This window comes from Entelurus aequoreus, linkage group LG18, assembly GCF_033978785.1.
Source record: "Entelurus aequoreus isolate RoL-2023_Sb linkage group LG18, RoL_Eaeq_v1.1, whole genome shotgun sequence".
Taxonomy (NCBI): domain Eukaryota; kingdom Metazoa; phylum Chordata; class Actinopteri; order Syngnathiformes; family Syngnathidae; genus Entelurus; species Entelurus aequoreus.
Window position 1 is genome coordinate 9,461,889 of NC_084748.1, and position 23,429 is coordinate 9,485,317.

The following is a 23,429-nucleotide window of genomic DNA, read 5'->3' on the forward strand; positions in this document are numbered from 1 at the left end:
TCTTTCAACCATCCACCCACACTACTCTTCTGATATATCGAACACAAAACATGTTTTCCTTTTCTCATCCGATTTGAACCACACCCTCCACTCACCCTGGACATTCAAGCCAGCCTAATTCCAGGTTCCGAAAATTCCCTGATTTCCCAGAATTACCAGGAATGTCCCTATATTTCTCAACCGATGCTAACTGTTCCACCATCCCCACACTCCACTCACCTTGAAAAACCAAGCTACCATCTTCCAAGTTCAAAAAAATTCCAGGAAAGCCCTATTTTCACCTCTTCCTGGAAAGTTTTGACAGTCCACATTTTCCAACGGTTTTTGACCATTCCACCTTCAAAACATTCCTCTTAGATGGGACCACCGACATTCCTATTTTTGTTTTTGTACAAATTCCAGGTTTTCCAAAAATTCCAGGATTTTCCAAATTACCCATTCTCAATTCAAACTCTTACTACGTCAACATTTTTCAACCGATTCCAAAAATTCCAACACCAACCCATTCATATCATCTACGACAATTGTGCTAGTATCAATATTTTAAAAAAGTCACAGTTTTACAGAAACTCCCAAATTTCCAGGAAATTCCCATTTAAATGAATGGACAAATTCATAGTTCTACAAAGCCCCAAATTCCCAAAATTTGGCATCATTTTTAAACCCGATTCCGATCTTTCGACCATCAACCCCCACTACTCTTTTGATGTATTGAACACAAAACATGTTTTCCTCTTCTCATCCGATTTGAACCACACCCTCCACTCACCCTGGACATTCAAGCCAGCCTGTTTCCAGGTTCCGAAAATTCCCTGATTTACCAGAATGACCAGGAATGTTCCTACATTTCTCAACCGATTCCAACCGTTCCACCATCCACACACTCCACTCACCTTGAAAACCAAACTACCATCTTCCAAATTCAAAAAAATTCCAGGAAAGCCCTATTTTCACCTCTTCCTGGAAAGTTTTCACAGCCCACATTTTTCAACCGTTTTCAACCATTCCACCTTCAAAACATTACTCTTAGATGGGACCACCGACGTTCCTATTTTTGTTTTTGTACAAATTCCTGGTTTTCCCAAAATTCCAGGATTTCCAAATTACCCATTCTCTTACTACGTCAACATTTTAAAAAAATTCCAACACCAACCCATTCATATCATTTAGGACAATTGTGCTAGTATCAATATTTTCAAAAAGTCACGGTTTTACCGAAGTTCCCAAATTTCCAGGAAATTCCCATTTAAATTAATAGACAAATTCATAATTCCACAATGCCCTAAATTTTCAAAATTTGGCATAATTTTTTTAACCCGTAACCGATCTTTCAACCATCCACCCACCCTACTCTTCTGATATATCGAACACAAAACATATTTTCCTTTTCTCATCCGATTTGAACCACACCCTCCACTCACCCTGGACATTCAAGCCAGCCTAATTCCAGGTTCCGAAAATTCCCTGATTTCCCAGAATTACCAGGAATTTCCCTATATTTCTCAACCGATGCTAACTGTTCCACCATCCCCACACTCCACTCACCTTGAATAACCAAGCTACCATCTTCCGAGTTAAAAAAAATTCCAGGAAAGCCCTGTTTTCACCTCTTCCTGGAAGGTTTTCTACAGTCCACATTTTTCAACTGTTTTGACCATTCCACCTTAAAAACATTCCTCTTAGATGGGACAACCAACGCTCCTATTTTTGTTTTTGTACAAATTCCAGGTTTTCCCAAAATTCCAGGATTTTTGAAATACCCATTCTCTTACTATGTCAACATTTTTCAACCGATTCCAAAAATTCCAACACCAACCCATTCATATCATCCAGGACTATTGTGCTAGTGTCAATATTTTAAAAAAAGTCACGGTTTTACCAAAGTTCCCAAAATTTCCAGGAAATTCCCATTTAAATGAATGGACGAATTCATAATTCCACAATGCCCTAAATTTTCAAAATTGGGCGTCATTTTTAAACCCGATTCCGATCTTTCGACCATCAACCCCTACTACTCTTTTGATGTATTGAACACAAAACATGTTTTCCTCTTCTCATCCGATTTGAACCACACCCTCCACTCACCCTGGACATTCAAGCCAGCCTGTTTCCAGGTTCCGAAAATTCCCTGATTTCCCAGAATTACCAGTAATGTCCCTATATTTCTCAACCGATGCTAACTGTTCCACCATCCCCACATTCCACTCACCTTGAATAACCAAGCTACCATCTTCCAAGTTCAAAAAAATTCCAGGAAAGCCCTGTTTTCACCTCTTCCTGGAAAGTTTTCACAGTCCACATTTTTCAACCGTTTTTGACCATTCCACCTTCAAAACATTACTCTTAGATGGGACCACCGACGTTCCTATTTTTGTTTTTGTACCAATTCCTCGTTTTCCCAAAATTCCAAGATTTCCGAACTACCCATTCTCTTACTACGTCAACGTTCCTATTTTTGTTTTTGTACCAATTCCTGGTTTTCCCAAAATTCCAGGATTTCCGAATTACCCATTCTCTTACTACGTCAACATGTTTCAAAAATTCCAACACCAACCCATTCATATCATCTAGGACAATTGTGCTAGTATCAATATTTTCTTAAAGTCACGTTTTTACCGAAGTTCCCAAATATCCAGGAAATTCCCATTTAAATGAATGGACAAATTCATAGTTCTACAATGCCCAAAATTCCAAAATTTGGCGTCATTTTTAAACCCGATTCCGATCTTTCAACCATCCACCACACTACTCTTCTGATATATCGAACACAAAACATGTTTTCCTTTTCTCATCCGATTTGAACCACACCCTCCACTCACCCTGGACATTCAAGTCAACATGTTTCCAGGTTCCAAAAATTCTCTGATTTCCCAAAATTACCAGGAATGTCCCTACATTTCTCAACCGATTCAAACCGTTCCACCATCCACACACTCCACTCACCTTGAAAACCAAACTACCATCTTCCAGATTCAAAAAAATTCCAGGAAAGCCCTATTTTCACCTCTTCCTGGAAAGTTTTCACAGTCCACATTTTTCAACCGTTTTCAACCATTCCACCTTCAAAACATTACTCTTAGATGGGACCACCGACGTTCCTATTTTTGTTTTTGTACCAATTCCAGGTTTTCCCAAAATTCCAGGATTTTTGAAATACCCATTCTCTTACTATGTCAACATTTTTCAACCGATTCCAAAAATTCCAACACCAACCCATTCATATCATCTAGGACAATTGTGCTAGTATCAATATTCTAAAAAAGTCACAGTTTTACCGAAGCTCCCAAATTTCCAGGAAATTCCCATTTAAATGAATGGACAAATTCATAGTTCAACAATGCCCAAAATTCCCAAAATTTGGCGTCATTTTTAAACCTGATTCCGACCTTTCGACCATCAACCCACACTACTCTTTTGATGTATTGAACACAAAACATTTTTTCCTTTTCTCATCCGATTTGAACCAAACACTGCGCTCACCCTGGACATTCAAGCCAGCCTGTTTCCGGGTTCCGAAAATTCCCTGATTTCCCAGAATTACCAGGAATGTTCCTACATTTCTCAACCGATTCAAACCGTTCCACCATCCACACACTCCACTCACCTTGAATAACCAAGCTACCATCTTCCAAGTTCAAAAAAATTCCAGGAAAGCCCTGTTTTCACCTCTTCCTGGAAAGTTTTCACAGTCCACATTTTTCAACCGTTTTTGACCATTCCACCTTCAAAACATTACTCTTAGATGGGACAACCGACGTTCCTATTTTTGTTTTTGTACCAATTCCTGGTTTTCCCAAAATTCCAAGATTTCCGAATTACCCATTCTCTTACTACGTCAACGTTCCTATTTTTGTTTTTGTACCAATTCCCGGTTTTCCCAAAATTCCAGGATTTCCGAATTACCCATTCTCTTACTACGTCAACATTTTTCAAAAATTCCAACACCAACCCATTCATATCATCTAGGACAATTGTGCTAGTATCAATATTTTCTTAAAGTCACGGTTTTACCGAAGTTCCCAAATATCCAGGAAATTCCCATTTAAATGAATGGACAAATTCATAGTTCTACAATGCCCTACATTTAAAAAATTTGGCATCATTTTTAAACCCGATTCTGACCTTTCAACAATCCACTTACGCTACTCTTTTGATATATCGAACACAAAACATGTTTTCCTTTTCTCATCCGATTTGAACCACACACTCCGTTCACCCTTTCCTGATTTCCCAAAATTACCAGGAACGATTACGCGTCTATCGCGATATATAACGATATCGTTTTTTTCGTCCAGCCCTCGTTGTTGTGTGTGTGTTACCTGCTGGTCTATCCCCACCGCATCCAGACCATGGTACATGATGTTGACCCATCCGTCTTTGGAGGCCAGCACGAACAAGGACATCAGAGCCTTAGAGAGGGACACACACACACAAAGTGGACAAAATAATTAGGACACAACCAAAAACTGGACTTGGAACATTAATACATAAATAAATGGGTTATACTTGTATAGCGCTTTTCTACCTTCAAGGTACTCAAAGCGCTTTGACACTATTTCCACATTCACCCATTCACACACTGATGGCGGGAGCTGCCATGCAAGGCGCTAACCAGCAGCCATCAGGAGCAAGGGTGAAGTGTCTTGCCCAAGGACACAACGGACGTGACTAGGGTTGTAGAAGGTGGGGATTGAACCCCAGTAACCAGCAACCCTCCGATTGCTGGCACGGCCACTCTACCAACTTCGCCACGCCGTAAATAAATAAATAATTAAATTAAACAATAATAAACAACAAATAATGTATAAATATAATTTATAAACAAAAATAAATGAAAGTTAAAATAAGAATAATACTGAATTAAATATATATGATTTATAGATGTTAATGTAATAAAAGCTAATAATTTATGAATACTAATGAATATAAAATCATCTAATATGTACAAATAATACTCAGAAACGACTATATTAATGATAAAAAATACACAATTTATAAATTATGAATAAATAAAAAATTATATATCAATGTAATGTATCAATATCAAAACTTATAGAACATAAAATATACTTTATAAATAATAAACAAATACAAACACATACACAGTTTTAGCAGCAATTTTTCCATCACTTCATCGATATTATGTTCTTGTTTTTCACTCACTGTAAGAGAAATATCTTTTTTGAGAAAGTTCCCCCAGCTTGTAATGAATGCTGCTGCTCGAGTGCTGACTAGACGAGACGAGATCATACACGTCCCCTTTCTATTTATGGAAGTACCAAACGTGGAAACAAATTCTTGAGACGTGTACTTTCATTATTCCGCCATTTAACGTGGTCCGTCACGTCATTTAAAGTGGCCCGCCATGTCATTTAATGTGGTTCGTCACATTATTTGACATAATCCGCCAGACAAATAATTTGGCCCTGTGAGACGTAACTAGGAATGTGCTCCCTTGATAAAAACGACGTGGCTCCCCTTTACATCAGGCTTCTCTGCACATCTTAAAATAAAGCTCTGCCAACCATCCATCATTAGTTTAGTTTATTAAGGATCCCCATTAGTCTACACCAGGGGTCACCAACCTTTTTGAAACCAAGAGCTACTTCTTGGGTACTGATTAGTGCGAAGGGCTACCAGTTTGATACACCCTTAAATAAATTGCCAGAAATAGCCAATTTGCTCAATTTACCTTTAACTCTATGTTATTATTAATAATTAACGATATTTATCATTGTGGAAACACTGATCATCTTAATGATTTCTCACAATAAATATTAGAGATTAGAGATATATGCGTTAAAATGTAATATCGGAAATTATCGGTATCGGTTTTTTATTATCGGTATCGTGTTTTTTTTTTGTTTGTTTTTTAATTAAATCAACATAAAAAACACAAGATACACTTACAATTAGTGCACCAACCCAAAAAACCTCCCTCCCCCCATTTACACTCATTCACACAAAAGGGTTGTTTCTTTCTGTTATTAATATTCTGGTTCCTACATTATATATCAATATATATCAATACAGTCTGCAAGGGATACAGTCCGTAAGCACACATGATTGTGCGTGCTGCTGGTCCACTAATAGTACTAACCTTTAACAGTTGATTTGACTAATTTTCATTCATTACTAGTTTCTATGTAACTGTTTTTATATTGTTGTACTTTCTTTTTTATTCAAGAAAATGTTTTTAATTTATTTATCTTATTTTACTATTTTTTTTTAAAAAAGTACCTTATCTTCACCATACCTGGTTGTCCAAATTAGGCATAATAATGTGTTAATTCCACGACTGCATATATCGGTTGATATCGGTATCGGTTGATATCGGTATCGGTAATTAAAGAGTTGGACAATATCGGAATATCGGATATCGGCAAAAAGCCATTATCGGACATCCCTAATTTAATATATATAGAAACAGATAAATATCAATATGCAACACTTTATTTTTATATTTTCTCTAAGTGCACATTTTTCAAATTGAACATTTTCGAATGATCACTTCTAAGACAGTCTTGTGAAATCACAATATCCCATTTTAACTAGCTAGTCACTAACATTTTTTAACAAATCATGAATTACTTTGCAACATGTTTGTACAAATAACTCATGTAAAATATAAAACCCTCAATTTTTTTAATAAATCCTGTCACACTTTGAACTGGACACCAAATCTGTTATCTGTTTCTTTGTCAGTTAGTGAAGACCAAGTCTTTCAAATATTTTCTTGGATTTTCAAATTCTATTTGAGTTTTGTCTCTCTTAGAATTAAAAATGTCGAGCAAAGCGAGACCAGCTTGCTAGTAAATAAATACAATTTAAAAAATAGAGGCAGCTCACTGGTAAGTGCTGTTATTTGAGCTATTTTTAGAACAGGCCAGCGGGCTACTCGTCTGGTCCTTACGGGCTACCTGGTGCCCGCGGGCACCGCGTTGGTGACCCCTGGTCTACACCGCAGTGGAGACTGTTCTTCCTGGGGTCCGGGCAAAAAACATCACACAATCACAAAACAAAAGATTACAATGCAGTACAACATGATCAAATAATAAAATGTTGTAATACAAAAATAGCAACAACAAAGAACCAAAAAAAGTAATAATAACTACGAGTTTACATAATAATGTTCATACCAAAGATAAAAAGAGCAATATAAAAATAGATATATATATTTTTGCAAAAATAAAACAAAGAACCAATGGCCTAAAATATACACATTAGTAGGGATGTCCGATAATGGCTTTTTGCCGATATCCGATATTCCGATATTGTCCAACTCTTTAATTACCGATACCGATATCAACCGATACCGATATTGATATATACAGTTGTGGAATTAACACATTATTATGCCTAAATTGGACAACCAGGTATGGTGAAGATAAGGTCCTTTTTTTTTTAAATTAATAAAATAAAATAAGATAAATAAATTAAAAACATTTTCTTGAATAAAAAAGAAAGTACAAAAATATAAAACCAGTTACATAGAAACTAGTAATTAATGAAAATGACTAAAATTAGCTGTTAAAGGTTAGTACTATTAGTGGAGCAGCAGCACGCACAATCATGTGTGCTTACGGACTGTATCCCTTGCAGACTGTATTGATATATATTGATATATAATGTAGGAACCAGAATATTAATAACAGAAGGAAACAACCCTTTTGTGTGAATGAGTGTAAATGGGGGAGGGAGGTTTTTTGGGTTGGTGCACTAATTGTAAGTGTATCCTGTGTTTTTTATGTTGATTTAATAAAAAAAAAACAAAAAAAAAACAAACAAACAAAAAAAAAACGATACCGATAATAAAAAAAAAACGATACCGGTAATTTCCGATATTACATTTTAAAGCATTTATCGGCCGATTATATCGGCCGGCCGATATTATCGGACAGCTCTACACATTAGTGTACCAAAGACAATAAGTGACGAAAAATTACCATCCATCCATTTTCTACTGCTTGTCCCACAATCAATAAAATAGTCAATAATCAATAAAAACAGTCATGACATTAGGTACAATCTAGAATAATCTCTTTCCGCAAAGGAAAAGGTCATTGTTAGCACGTAGCTCACATAGCTACGCCGGTGTTGCTATGCGTAAGTGTGTGCCACTCCATAACGTTTCTGCGTGTGATACATGGCATCTGTTATGTTGCGTCTCGCAGCGGAGACGCAACAACTGCGAGAAAGTCGGACGCCGCTTTGTCCGTGCGCGGAACGGAGACGCTGCCAGGTGTGTGGTCGCGGCCTCGTACCTGTCCGAGGTTGTCAAAGTTGTATTTGTGATGAACCCATCGGTAGTTGGCAGCCAGGCAGTCGGACTTGTTGGTGATGTTTTTCACGTCCACGCCCACGCAGTAGTAGAACTTGCCTTTGAACAGCTGACACACACACACACACACACACACACACACACACACACACACACACACACACACACACACACACACACACACACACACACACATACTGGTTATCATTTGGAATGGGGGACCAAGTTTTGGATCATCACTTGTGGGGAAGCACCCTTTCTACAGGTTGTGGAGGCATAAAAAAAAAAGAGGTAAAAATGAGCTCATACACGTCTTTAAATCTCTGGATTGATGAAGTAATGTGCTGATCATTCTTACTGGGGATAAATAATATGGTTTATGGCAGGGGTCGGCAACCCAAAATGTTGAAAGAGCCATATTGGAGCAAAAATACAAAAACAAATCTGTCTGGAGCCGCAAAAAATGAAAAGCCATATTGTGTCATGAGTTATGAATTGAATTAAGATGACTTAAAGAAAACTAAATGAGCTCAAATATAGCTACAAATGAGGCATAATGATGCAATATATACATATAGCTAGCCTAAATAGCATGTTAGCATCGATTAGCTTGCAGTCATGCAGTGACCAAATATGTCTGATTAGCACTCCACACAAGTCAATAACATCAACAAAACTCACCTTTGTGCATTCACGCACAACGTTAAAAGTTTGGTGGACAAAATGAGACAGAAAAAGAAGTGGCATAAAACACGTCCTAGAAAGTCGGAGAAAGTTATACTTGTAAACAAACTATACGGTGAGTTCAAGGACCGCCAAAATTAGTAGGACAAAACGGCGCTCGGCAAATACTCAAATCAGTGAAGCGTGTTTAATATAAACAGTGTGCTTTATAACAATTAGGGAGGTTTGCGTCATGTTTGTCCTCCTACGAAAACCATATTAAAACAAAAACTTTTTTTTTTTCCCTCATCTTTTTCCATTTTTCATAAATTTTTTAAAAAGCTCCAGAGAGCCACTAGGGCGGCGCTAAAGAGCCGCATGCGGCTCTAGAGCCGCGGGTTGCCGACCCCTGGTTTACACACACACACACACACTTTTTATAGCAATAACAAAAGTGTAATGTCATGCCGGACCCCCTTGGACAATCAAACTACCATTTTCCCAAGTTAAAAAAAAAGATTCCAGGAATTCCCACAATTTCTGGTTTTCCGAAGCTCTTCCTGGAAAGTTTTCACAGTCCACTTTTTTCAACTGTTTTTTAACATTCCACCTTCAAAACCTTCTTCTGAATTAGGAAAACAAAACTTTTTTGTTTTTCATAAAAAAAATTGTTTTTTCCTAAATTCCAGGAATTCCGAAATACCAAATAAAATTCAAACTGTTACTACGTCAACATTTTTCAACCGCTTCGAAAAATTCCAACGCCAACCCATTCATATCATCGAGGAAAATTGTTGTATTACCAATATTTTCAAAAATTCCTGTTTTTCCCGAAATTCCTAGGAAATTACCATTCAAATGAGTGGACATTTTCATAGTTATACAATGACCAAAATTTTGCGACATTTTTTACCCGATTCCGACCTTTCAGCCATCCACCCACACTACTCTTCACATGTGTCGAACACAAAACATGTTTTACCTTTACCAAAATTCTCAGTTTTCCCGGAATTTCCGGCAATTTTCTCCCCATTGACAATGAATGGGAAATATACAATCTACTGCATATCCCACATTTCTCATCCGATTAGGACCGTTCCACCATCCACACTCCACTCACCTTCGACAATCTAACTACCATTTTCCCAAGTTCAAAAAAGTTCAAAGGCCTATTTTACCTCTTCCTGGAAAGTTTTCACAGTCCACATTTTTCAACTGTTTTTTACCATTCCACCTTCAAAACCTTCTTCTGAATTGGGACAACAAAACTTTTTTGTTTTTCATAAAACATTTCCTTTTTTCCTAAATACCAGGAATTCCGAAATACCAAATAAAATTCAAACTGTTACTACGTCAACATTTTTCAACCGCTTCGAAAAATTCCAACGCCAACCCATTCATATCATCGAGGAAAATTGTTGTATTACCAATATTTTCAAAAATTCCTGTTTTTCCCGAAATTCCTAGGAAATTACCATTCAAATGAGTGGACATTTTCATAGTTATACAATGACCAAAATTTTGCGACATTTTTTACCCGATTCCGACCTTTCAGCCATCCACCCACACTACTCTTCACATGTGTCGAACACAAAACATGTTTTCCCTTTACCAAAATTCTCAGTTTTCCCGGAATTTCCGACAATTTTCTCCCCATTGACAATGAATGGGAAATATACAATCTACTGCATATCCCACATCTCTCATCCGATTAGGACCGTTCCACCATCCACACTCCACTCACCTTCGACAATCTAACTACCATTTTCCCAAGTTCAAAAAAGTTCAAAGGCCTATTTTACCTCTTCCTGGAAAGTTTTCACAGTCCACTTTTTTCAACTGTTTTTTAACATTCCACCTTCAAAACCTTCTTCTGAATTAGGACAACAAAACTTTTTTGTTTTTCATAAAAAATTTCGTTTTTTCCTAAATTCCAGGAATTCCGAAATACCAAATAAAATTCAAACTGTTACCACGACAACATTTTTCAACCGCTTCGAAAAATTCCAACGCCAACCCATTTATATCATCAAGGAAAATTGTTGTATTACCTATATTTTCAAAAATTCCACTTTTTCCCCAAATTCCCAAATTCCTAGGAAATTCCCATTCAAATGAGTGGACATTTTCATAGTTATACAATGACCAAAATTTTGCGGCATTTTTTACCCGATTCCCACCTTTCAGCCATCCACCCACACTACTCTTCACATGTGTCGAACACAAAACATGTTTTCCCTTTACCAAAATTCCCCGTTTTCCCGGAATTTCCGGCAATTTTCTCCCTCCCTATTGACAATGAATGGGAAATATACAATCTACTGCATATCCCACATTTCTCATCCGATTAGGACCGTTCCACCATCCACACTCCACTCACCTTCGACAATCTAACTACCATTTTCCCAAGTTCAAAGCCCTATTTTACCTCTTCCTGGAAAGTTTTCACAGTCCACATTTTTCAACCGTATTTTACCATTCCACCTTCAAAACCTTCTTCTGAATTGGGACAACAAAACTTATTTGTTTTTCATAAAAAAATTCATTTTTTCCTAAATTCCAGGAATTCCGAAATACCAAATAAAATTCAAACTGTTACTACGTCAACATTTTTCAACCGCTTTGAAAAATTCCAACGCCAACCCATTCATATCATTAAGGAAAATTGTTGTATTACCAATATTTTCAAAAATTCCTGTATTTCCCGAAATTCCCAAATTCCTAGGAAATTCCCATTCAAATGAGTGCACATTTTCATAGTTATACAATGACAAAAAATTTTCGACATTTTTTACCCAATTCCGACCTTTCAACCATCCACCCACACTACTCTTCACATGTGTCGAACACAAAACATGTTTTCCCTTTACCAAAATTCCCTGTTTTCCCGGCAATTTTCTCCCCATTGACAATGAATGGGAAATATACAATCTACTGCATATCCCACATTTCTCATCCGATTATGACCGTTCCACCATCCACACTCCACTCACCTTCGACAATCTAACTACCATTTTCCCAAGTTCAAAAAAGTTCAAAGCCCTATTTTACCTCTTCCTGGAAAGTTTTCACAGTCCACTTTTTTCAACTGTTTTTTAACATTCCACCTTCAAAACTTTCTTCTGAATTGGGACAACAAAACTTTTTTGTTTTTCATAAAAAATTTGTTTTTTCCTAAATTCCAGGAATTCGGAAATACCAAATAAAATTCAAACTGTTACTACGTCAACATTTTTCAACCGCTTCGAAAAATTCCAACGCCAACCCATTCATATCATCGAGGAAAATTGTTGTATTACCAATATTTTCAAAAATTCCTGTATTTCCCGAAATTCCCAAATTCCTAGGAAATTCCCATTCAAATGAGTGGACATTTTCATAGTTATACAATGACCAAAATTTTGCGACATTTTTTACCCGATTCCGACCTTTCAGCCATCCACCCACACTACTCTTCACATGTGTCGAACACAAAACATGTTTTCCCTTTACCAAAATTCTCAGTTTTCCCGGAATTTCCGGCAATTTTCTCCCCATTGACAATGAATGGGAAATATACAATCTACTGCATGTCCCACATTTCTCATCCGATTAGGACCGTTCCACCATCCACACTCCACTCACCTTCGACAATCTAACTACCATTTTCCCAAGTTCAAAAAAGTTCAAAACCCTATTTTACCTCTTCCTGGAAAGTTTTCACAGTCCACATTTTTCAACCGTTTTTGACCATTCCACCTTCAAAACCTTCTTCTGAATTGGGACAACAAAACTTTTTTGTTTTTCATCAAAAAATTCCTTAATTCCAGGAATTCCGAAATACCAAATAAAATTCAAACTGTTACTACGTCAACATTTTTCAACTGCTTCGAAAAATTCCAACGCCAACCCATTCATATCATCAAGGAAAATTGTTGTATTACCAATATTTTAAAAAAATCCACTTTTTCCCAAAATTCCCAAATTCCTAGGAAATTCCCATTCAAATGAGTGGACATTTTCAGAGTTATACAATGGCCAAAATTTTGCGACATTTTTTTACCCAATTCCGACCTTTCAACCATCTACCCACACTACTCTTCACATGTGTTGAACACAAAACATGTTTTCCCTTTACCAAAATTCCCCGTTTTCCCGGAATTTCCGGCAATTTTCTCCCCATTGACAATGAATGGGAAATATACAATCTACTGCATATCCCACATTTCTCATCCGATTAGGACCGTTCCACCATCCACACTCCACTCACCTTCGACAATCTAACTACCATTTTCCCAAGTTCAAAAAAGTTCAAAGCCCTATTTTACCTCTTCCTGGAAAGTTTTCACAGTCCACATTTTTCAACTGTTTTTTACCATTCCACCTTCAAAACCTTCTTCTGAATTGGGACAACAAAACTTTTTTGTTTTTCATAAAAAATTTCCTTTTTTCCTAAATTCCAGGAATTCCGAAATACCAAATAAAATTCAAACTGGTACCACGTCAACATTTTTCAACCGTTTCGAAAAATTCCAACGCCAACCCATTCATGTCATCAAGGAAAATTGTTGCATTACCAATATTTTCCAAAATTCCTGTTTATCCCGAAATCCCCAAATTCCTAGGAAATTCCCATTCAAATGAGTGGACATTTTCATAGTTATACAATGCCCAAAATTTTGCGACATTTTTTACCCGATTCCGACCTTTCAGCCATCCACCCACACTACTCTTCACATGTGTCGAACACAAAACATGTTTTCCCTTTACCAAAATTCTCCGTTTTCCCGGAATTTCCGGCAATTTTCTCCCTCCCTATTGACAATGAATGGGAAATATACAATCTACTGCATATCCCACATTTCTCATCCGATTAGGACCGTTCCACCATCCACACTCCACCCACTGTCGACAATCAAACTACCATTTTCCCAAGTTCAAAAACGTTCAAAGCCCTATTTTACCTCTTCCTGGAAAGTTTTCACAGTCCACTTTTTTCAACTGTTTTTTAACATTCCACCTTCAAAACCTTCTTCTGAATTAGGACAACAAAACTTTTTAGTTTTTCATAAAAAATTTAATTTTTTCCTAAATTCCAGGAATTCCAAAATACCAAATAAAATTCAAACTGTTACTACGTCAACATTTTTCAACCGCTTCGAAAAATTCCAACGCCAACCCATTCATGTCATCGAGGAAAATTGTTGTATTACCAATATTTTCAAAAATTCCTGTATTTCCCGAAATTCCCAAATTCCTAGGACATTTTCATAGTTATACAATGCCCCAAATTTTGCGACATTTTTTACCCAATTCCGACCTTTCAACCATCCACCCACACTACTTGTCAGAGGTCCCTTAAAGGTGACTGTGTAAACAGAGCGATGTCCCCATTAAGTAGGTATTGCCAGAACACACACACACACACACACACACACACACACACACACACACACACACACACACACACACACACACACACTGTTGCATGATGGGAACGCTGAGAAGGTACGGTAGGTAAGGTTGTATTTTTGCCTCATTCCAGTGAGAATCCTGCGTGTGACTAGCTGCAGTGTGCTCAAACCACCACCAGGTGGCAGATAATAGCGCATCATCTCAGCGAGGGATGAGGCGTTCACCTGAACTCCCAGGATGCCGAAGATGATGAAGAAGGCGCAGCAGATGAGGACGATGTTGCCGATGGGCTTGAGGGAGGTGATGAGGGTCTCCACCACCAGCTTGAGGCCGGGGGCCCTGCTGATGACCCGCAGGGGACGCAGCGTCCGCAGCAGCCGGAGGACGCGCAGCACGCCCAGGATCTTGGCGCCGCCCGCCATGGACACCACGATGTCGATGAGCGACACGAAGACCAGGAAGCCGTCCAGAATGTTCCAGCTGCTCCTCAGGTAGGCCTTCTCTCCCAGGTAGAGGCCCATGGACACCACCTGGGGACACGGCAGCATCATGGGCATGTGTTGGTCTCGTTAACAAAATAAGAGTTTAACACACGCACACGACTAAGGGCCTGTGTTGTATGTCCTATGTGTGTGTTTCAGCATATTTGGATGGTCAGAAATGAAAAAATAGCAGACATATCGTCTATTCAGCAATTTCCTTTTATAATGTTATAGCTGCTAGAGGACTTAAGGGGCGGATTAAAGCAAAATCAATTGTGCGTTTTGGTGTGCTTTTACTTGCACTGAATTTTTTCATACTGAATCTTTTTTAAACTGTTTTTTTTTTGCACTGACTTTTTTGCACTGATTTTTTTTACATAACATTTTTAAACACACGCATTTTGTTAACACATTTTTTTTTTCAATTACCAACATAATTCAAAATACATATACATGTGTATATATGTATATTTTATTTTTTATTTTTTTAATTACATTTTTATTTATTTATTTATTTTATTGTATTTACATTTCAAGTCAAACGTATTCTTCAAACTGATTCTTATAATACAACTAAACATTTTCTTTTTTAAATTGATTTTTGACAATTATGAATCGATCTGAAAGAATCGCAATTTTTTTTTTTTTTTACATTTCAAATAAAACATATTCTTCAAACTGATTCTTAGAATACAACTAAACATTTTTCTTTTTTAAATTGATTTTTGACAATTATGAATCGATCTGAAAGAATCGCAATTTGAATGGGAATCGATTTTTTTTGTGCGCCCCGAATAATGACATTTTATGTCAAAAGTACCAGTATCTGATTCTTTTTAAAATAAATAATATTACTACTAATAACAATAATATTGGTCTTATCATGATCATAATAATAACAATATACATTTTATCATTAATCATTAACTATATATATTATTTTTTGTACTTATTATAATAATAATAATAATAATAATGATAATAATAATAAATTATAAAACATTTTTAAATCGATTTAGATTTAAAATTGATTTAGAATCATGATGAATATATATATTTTTTTGTGCACTCCTAATAATGACATTTCAAGTCAAAGGTACCAGCATCTGATTCTTATTAAAAATAATAATAATAATAATAATCATCATAATATTTGTAATAATAATAACAATAATAATAATAATAATAATAATAATTATAATAATATAAACTATAATAATGATAATAATACTACTACTAATAGAATATTAATAATAATAATAATAATAATAATAATAATAATATTTTATTTATTTATTTATTTTTTAGAATTTAGAATTGCAATTCGGGTCCGAATCAATTTTTTGTTCATTTCTAATAATGAAATTTTAATTCAAAGGTACCAGCATCTGATTCTTATTAAAAATAATAATAATAATAATAATAATAATAATAATAATGATAAAAATAATGATAATAATAATAATATTATTAATACCAACTATAATAATGATAATGATAATATTACTAATATAATATTAATAATAATAATAATACTAATAACACTAATAATAATAATAATATATTTTTTAAATTAATTTTTGAAAAATATGAATCGATTTAGAATTGCAATTCGGATGTGAATCTATTTTTTGTGCATTCCTAATAATGAAATTTCAAGTCAAAATTAAAATTAATAATTAAAAAAATATATATAAAAAAAAATAATTAAATAATAATAATAAACTATAACAGTTTTTGAATTTATTTATTTTTAAATTATGAATTGATTAAGAATCATGGTGATCATGAATAAGAATTGCGATTCGGATGTGAATGTATTTTTTTTGTTCACCCCTAATAGTGACATTTCAAGTCAAAAGTACCAGCATCTGCTTCTCATAAAAGAAAAAGAAAAATCGATTCCTGAACATTATGAATCGATTTATAATCGGGATGAATAAGAATCACAATTCAATAACGAATCGTTTTTTTTTTTTTTTTGGGCACCCCTGGTGAATACTGTACATCAGGGGTCACCAACGCGGTGCCCGCGGGCACCAGGTGGCCCGTAAGGACCAGATGAGTAGCCCGCTGGCCTGTTCTAAAAATAGCTCAAATAGCAGCACTTACCAGTGAGCTGCCTCTATTTTTTAAATTGTATTTATTTACTAGCAAGCTGGTATCGCTGTGCTCGACATTTTTAATTCTAAGAGAGACAAAACTCAAATAGAATTTGAAAATCCAAGAAAATATTTTAAAGACTTGGTCTTCACTTGTTTAAATAAATTCATTAATTATTTTACTTTGCTTCTTATAACTTTCAGAAAGACAATTTTAGAGAAAAAATACAACCTTAAAAATGATTTTAGGATTTTTAAACACATATTCCTTTTTACCTTTTAAATTCCTTCCTCTTCTTTCCTGACAATTTAAATCAATGTTCAAGTAAATTAATTTTTTTTATTGTAAAGAATAATAAATAAATTTAAATTTAATTCTTCATTTTAGCTTCTGTTTTTTCGACGAACAATATTTGTGAAATATTTCTTCAAACTTATCATGTTTAAAATTCAAAAAAAATATTCTGGCAAATCTAGAAAATCTGTAGAATCAAATTTAAATCTTATTTCAAAGTCTTTTGAATTTCTTTTAAAAAATTTTGTTCTGGAAAATCTGGAAGAAATAATGATTTGTCTTTGTTAGAAATATAGCTTGGTCCAATTTGTTATATATTCTAGCAAAGTGCAGATTGGATTTTAACCTATTTAAAACATGTCATCCAAATTCTAAAATTAATCTTAATCAGGAAAAATTACTAATTATGTTCCATAAATTCTTTTTTTAATTTTTTCAAAAAGATTCGAATTAGCTAGTTTTTCTCTTCTTTTTTTTCGGTTGAATTTTGAATTTTAAAGAGTCGAAATTGGAGATAAACTATGTTTCAAAATTTAATTGTAATTTTTTTCGTGTTTTCTCCTCTTTTAAACCGTTCAATTAAGTTTAAATATCATTAATTATTAATAATAACATAGAGTTAAAGGTAAATTGAGCAAATTGGCTATTTCTGGCAATTTATTTAAGTGCGTATCAAACTGGTAGCCCTTCGCATTAATCAGTACCCAAGAAGTAGCTCTTGCTTTCAAAAAGGTTGGTGACCCCTGCTGTACATTATTACTACTGTACTACATTCTATCCTACTGTTCTCAAACAAAACACATTTCATCTTTTTTCATTTCTGACTTCGCAACTCATGCAAACAGCCAAGTTGTCAAAGTTTCAAAGGGGAAAAAAAAAAGCAACAAAGGGAAGAATGTCGATGGGTGAATGTGGTTATGGCGACAGGAGGGGACGCCGAGACGAGAGGAAACGTCCCAAAAAGACGAAGGCGCGTCGTGTGTTTGGAGAGGCGCGGCGTCTTCTGACACCCGACGACGCTCGCTGGGTAGAAAAGTGTCATGTGGGGAACACGACACGCGTTTATATTCTCATTGTTTTTCCTATCAAGAAACACTGTTTATATCCTGCTCTAACTGTGTGTGTGTTCTTGTATTTCCACCCTTCTTGAGACACCAACATGGGAAAAGTAGCTTCCATATGAGGAGGTGTGAACAGGTGAGGACATAAATCATGGTCCCAATGCAGAAAACCATTGCATCTAATAGAGAATGTCTCATTTGCTCCCTGGTGGTGAAATCTATCAAAATGAGGGTGGTCCCTAAAAGGAGGGATTCTTCAAATTGACTGTGTGTCGGTTTTAAAAGTGCTCCCCCTCTGGCCAACATATGTAATAACAAGTGTGTGTGAGGAATTTAAATGGGCCCCCTTTGGCCAAAATGTATTAAAAAAAATTAAATAAATATGTATATCGAGACATACTGTAATAACTTGAAGTGGCTCCATGGAAATGCCCCCCTCTACCTCAAAGAACTACTCACACCCAAATCCTCCACCCGACACCTCCGCTCCAGACAGGCTAACCTCCTCCAACCAAAAGCTACGAACAATGGGAGACCGGGCTTTCTGCTCCACCGCTCCCAGTCTGTGGAACGCTCTCCCTGACCACCTGAGGGCACCACAGACTGTGGATGCTTTTAAAAAAGGCTTAAAAACCCTTCTTTTTAAAAAAGCCTTTTTTAAATTTTTTTAGATATATGCATACTAGTTCTAGCTTTAAGGCTGTTCCAGTTTTTATATTTTTTTATTTGTATTATCTTTTTAATTTTTTTTAAATGTTTGTATTTTTCATTTTTTTTATTTTTTTTTAATACACTGTAGCACTTGTGGTCCCAAAAAGGTGACATTTTTCAAGTTGACTGTGTGTCGATTTTAAAAGTGCCCCCCCTCTGGCCAACATATGTAATAACAAGTGTGTGTAAGGAATTTAAATGCGCCCCCTTTGGCCAAAATGTATTAAAAAAAATTAAATAAATATGTATATCGAGACATACTGTAATAACTTGAAGTGGCTCCATGGAAATGCCCCCCTCTACCTCAAAGAACTACTCACACCCAAATCCTCCACCCGACACCTCCGCTCCGGACAGGCTAACCACCTCCAACAAAAAGCTACGAACAATGGGAGACCGGGCTTTCTGCTCCACCGCTCCCAGTCTGTGGAACGCTCTCCCTGACCACCTGAGGGCACCACAGACTGTGGATGTTTTTAAAAAAGCCTTTTTTTTTTCTTTTTTTTTTAGATATATGCATACTAGTTCTAGCTTTAAGGCTGTTCCAGTTTTTATATTTTTTTATTTGTATTATCTTTTTAATTTTTTTTAAATGTTTGTATTTTTCATTTTTTTATTTTTTTTTAATACACTGTAGCACTTGTGGTCCCAAAAAGGTGACATTTTTCAAGTTGACTGTGTGTCGATTTTAAAAGTGCCCCCTTCCCTCTGGTCAACATATGAAATAACAAGTGTGTGTAAAAAATTTAAATGCGCCCCCATGGGCTAAAATTAATACAAAGAAATACATAAATATGTATATAGAGACATACTGTAATAACTTGAAGTAAACAATGAAGATTAAAAATCAAATACAAACAAAAAAACAAGTAAAAGTTTACCTTTTTTATATTTACATAGTATGTATATATTATTAATGTTGTAAATAAAAATCTTTATGTATCTAGAAAGGCTGGTACCCGGGGGGAGGTAGGCATTTTTCAGAGGTCTCAAGAATGTATGTGTGTGTGTATGTGTTCTTGTATTTTTAACCTTCTTGAGACACCAACAAGGAAAAGTAGCTTCCATATGAGGAGGTGTGAACAAGTTAGGACATAAATCATGGTCCCAATACAGAAAACCATTGCATCTAATAGAGAATGTCTCATTTGCTCCCTGGTGGTGAAATCTATCAAAATGAGGGTGGTCCCTAAAAGGAGGGATTCTTCAAATTGACAGTGTGTCGGTTTTAAAAGTGCTCCCCCTCTGGCCAACATATGTAATAACAAGTGTGTGTAAGGAATTTAAATGCGCCCCCTTTGGCCAAAATGTATTAAAAAAAATTTAATAAATATGTATATCGAGACATACTGTAATAACTTGAAGTGGCTCCATGGAAATTCCCCCCTCTACCTCAAAGAACTACTCACACCCAAATCCTCCACCCGACACCTCCGCTCCGGACAGGCTAACCTCCTCCAACCAAAAGCTACGAACAATGGGAGACCGGGCTTTCTGCTCCACTACTCCCAGTCTGTGGAACGCTCTCCCTGACCACCTGAGGGCACCACAGACTGTGGATGCTTTTAAAAAAGGCTTAAAAACCCTTCTTTTTAAAAAAGCCTTTTTTTTTTTTTTTTTTTTTTTAGATATATACATACTAGTTCTAGCTTTAAGGCTGTTCCAGTGTTTATATTTTTTTATTTGTATTATCTTTTTAATTTTTTAAAAATGTTTGTATTTTTCATTTTTTAAAATTTTTTTTTAATACACTGTAGCACTTGTGGTCCCAAAAAGGTGAAATTTTTCAAATTGACTGTGTGTCGATTTTAAAAGTGCCCCCTTCCCTCTGGTCAACATATGAAATAACAAGTGTGTGTAAGAAATTTAAATGCGCCCCCATGGGCTAAAATTAATAAAAAGAAATACATAAATATGTATATAGAGACATACTGTAATAACTTGAAGTAAACAATGAAGATTAAAAATCAAATACAAACAAAAAAAAACAAGTAAAAGTTTACCTTTTTTATATTTACATAGTTTGTATACCGGTATATTATTAATGTTGTAAATAAAAATCTTTATGTATCTAGAAAGGCTGGTACCCGGGGGGAGGTAGGCATTTTTCAGAGGTCTCAAGAATGTATGTGTGTGTGTATGTGTTCTTGTATTTTTAACCTTCTTGAGACACCAGCAAGGAAAAGTAGCTTCCATATGAGGAGGTGTGAACAAGTTAGGACATAAATCATGGTCCCAATACGGAAAACCATTGCATCTAATAGATAATGTCTCATTTGCACCCTGGTGGTGAAATCCATCAAAATGAGGGTGGTCCCAAAAAGGTACAATTTTTCAAATTGACTGTGTGTCGATTTTAAAAGTGCTCCCCCTCTGGTCAACATATGAAATAACAAGTGTGTGTAAAAATTTGAAGTGCTCCCCATCTGGCCAACATATGTAATAACAAGTGTGTGTAAGGAATTGAAATATGCCCCCTTTGGCCAAAATAAATTTAAAAAAATTAAATAAAAATGTATATAGAGACATACTGTAATAACTTGAAGTGGCTCCATGGAAATGCCCCCCTCTACCTCAAAGAACTACTCACACCCAAATCCTCCACAGGACCAACCTCCGAGGACAAAGCTACGAACAATGGGAGACCGGGTTTTCTGCTCCACCGCTCCCAGTCTGTGGAACGCTCTCCCTGACCACCTGAGGGCACCGCAGACTGTGGATGCTTTTAAAAAAGGCTTAAAAACCCTTCTTTTTAAAAAAGCCTTTTTTTTAAATATATATATATATATATGTATGCATACTAGTTCTAGCTATTAGGCTGTACTAGTTTTTATTTGTATTTATTTGTATTATCTTTTTATTTTATTTTAATTTAATTTAATTTATTTTATTATTACTTATTTATTTAATACACTGTAGCACTTTGAGGTTGTTTACTCAATGTAAAGTGCTTTTTTACAAATAAAATCTGTTATAATTATTATTAAATAATGAAGATTAAAAACCAATTACAAACGAAAAATTAAAAAAAATTAACAAAAAGCTTACCTTTTTTTTATTTGCATAGTATGTATATATTATTAATGTTGTAAATACAAATCTTTATATATCTAGAAAGGGTAGTCCTAAAGAGGTAGGCATTTTTCAGTGGTCTCAAGAATGTATGAAATACAAGAATGTGTGTGTGTGTGTGTGTGTCTGTGTTCTTGTATAGCTACCCTTCTTGAGACACCAACAAGGAAAAGTAGCTTCCATATGAGGAGGTGTGAACAAGTTAGGACATAAATCATGGTCCCAATACGGAAAACCATTGCATCCAATAGAGAATGTCTCATTTGCACCCCCTGGTGGTGAAATCCATCAAAATGAGGGTGGTCCCAAAAAGGTGCAATTTTTCAAATTGACTGTGTGTCGATTTTAAAAGTGCTCCCCCTCTGGTCAACATATGAAATAACAAGTGTGTGTAAAAATTTGAAGTGCTCTCCCTCTGGCCAACATATGTAATAACAAGTGTGTGTAAGAAATTGAAATGTGCCCCCTTTGGCCAAAATAAATTTAAAAAAATTAAATAAAAATGTATATAGAGACATACTGTAATAACTTGAAGTGCCTCCATGGAAATGCCCCCCTCTACCTCAAAGAACTACTCACACCCAAATCCTCCACAGGACCAACCTACGAGGACAAAGCTACGAACAATGGGAGACCGGGCTTTCTGCTCCACCGCTCCCAGTCTGTGGAACGCTCTCCCTGACCACCTGAGGGCACCGCAGACTGTGGATGCTTTTAAAAAAGGCTTAAAAACCCTTCTTTTTAAAAAAGCCTTTTTTTAAAAATATATATATATATGTATGCATACTAGTTCTAGCTATTAGGCTGTTCTAGTTTTTATTTGTATTTATTTTTATTATCTTTTTATTTTATTTTAATTTAATTTAATTGATTTTATTATTATTTATTTATTTAATACACTGTAGCACTTTGAGGTTGTTTACTCAATGTAAAGTGCTTTTTTACAAATAAAATCTGTTATTATTATTATTAAATAATGAAGATTAAAAACCAATTACAAACGAAAAATTAAAAAAAAATAACAAAGAGCTTACCTTTTTTTTATTTGCATAGTATGTATATATTATTAATGTTGTAAATACAAATCTTTATATATCTAGAAAGGGTAGTCCTAAAGAGGTAGGCATTTTTCAGTGGTCTCAAGAATGTATGAAATACAAGAATGTGTGTGTGTGTGTGTGTGTGTTCTTGTATAGCTACCCTTCTTGAGACACCAACAAGGAAAAGTAGCTTCCATATGAGGAGGTGTGAACAAGTTAGGACATAAATCATGGTTCCCAATACGGAAAACCATTGCATCTAATAGAGAATGTCTCATTTGCTCCCTGGTGGTGAAATCTATCAAAATGAGGGTGGTCCCAAAAAGGA

At 35.4% G+C, this 23,429-nt stretch overlaps 1 protein-coding gene across 1 annotated transcript in view; it reads right to left on the reverse strand.

The window, feature by feature from the left end:
* Window positions 1–23,429, reverse strand: part of LOC133634271 (voltage-dependent T-type calcium channel subunit alpha-1I-like) — a 334,793-nt gene that overhangs the window by 98,097 nt on the left and 213,267 nt on the right. The window contains exons 22-24 of the mRNA XM_062027399.1: window positions 14,563–14,868; window positions 8,265–8,390; window positions 4,320–4,409 (exon numbers count right to left, since the gene is read on the reverse strand). Of these exons, the coding sequence (XP_061883383.1) occupies window positions 4,320–4,409; window positions 8,265–8,390; window positions 14,563–14,868 (522 nt within the window). The remainder of the gene's footprint in view (window positions 1–4,319; window positions 4,410–8,264; window positions 8,391–14,562; window positions 14,869–23,429) is intronic.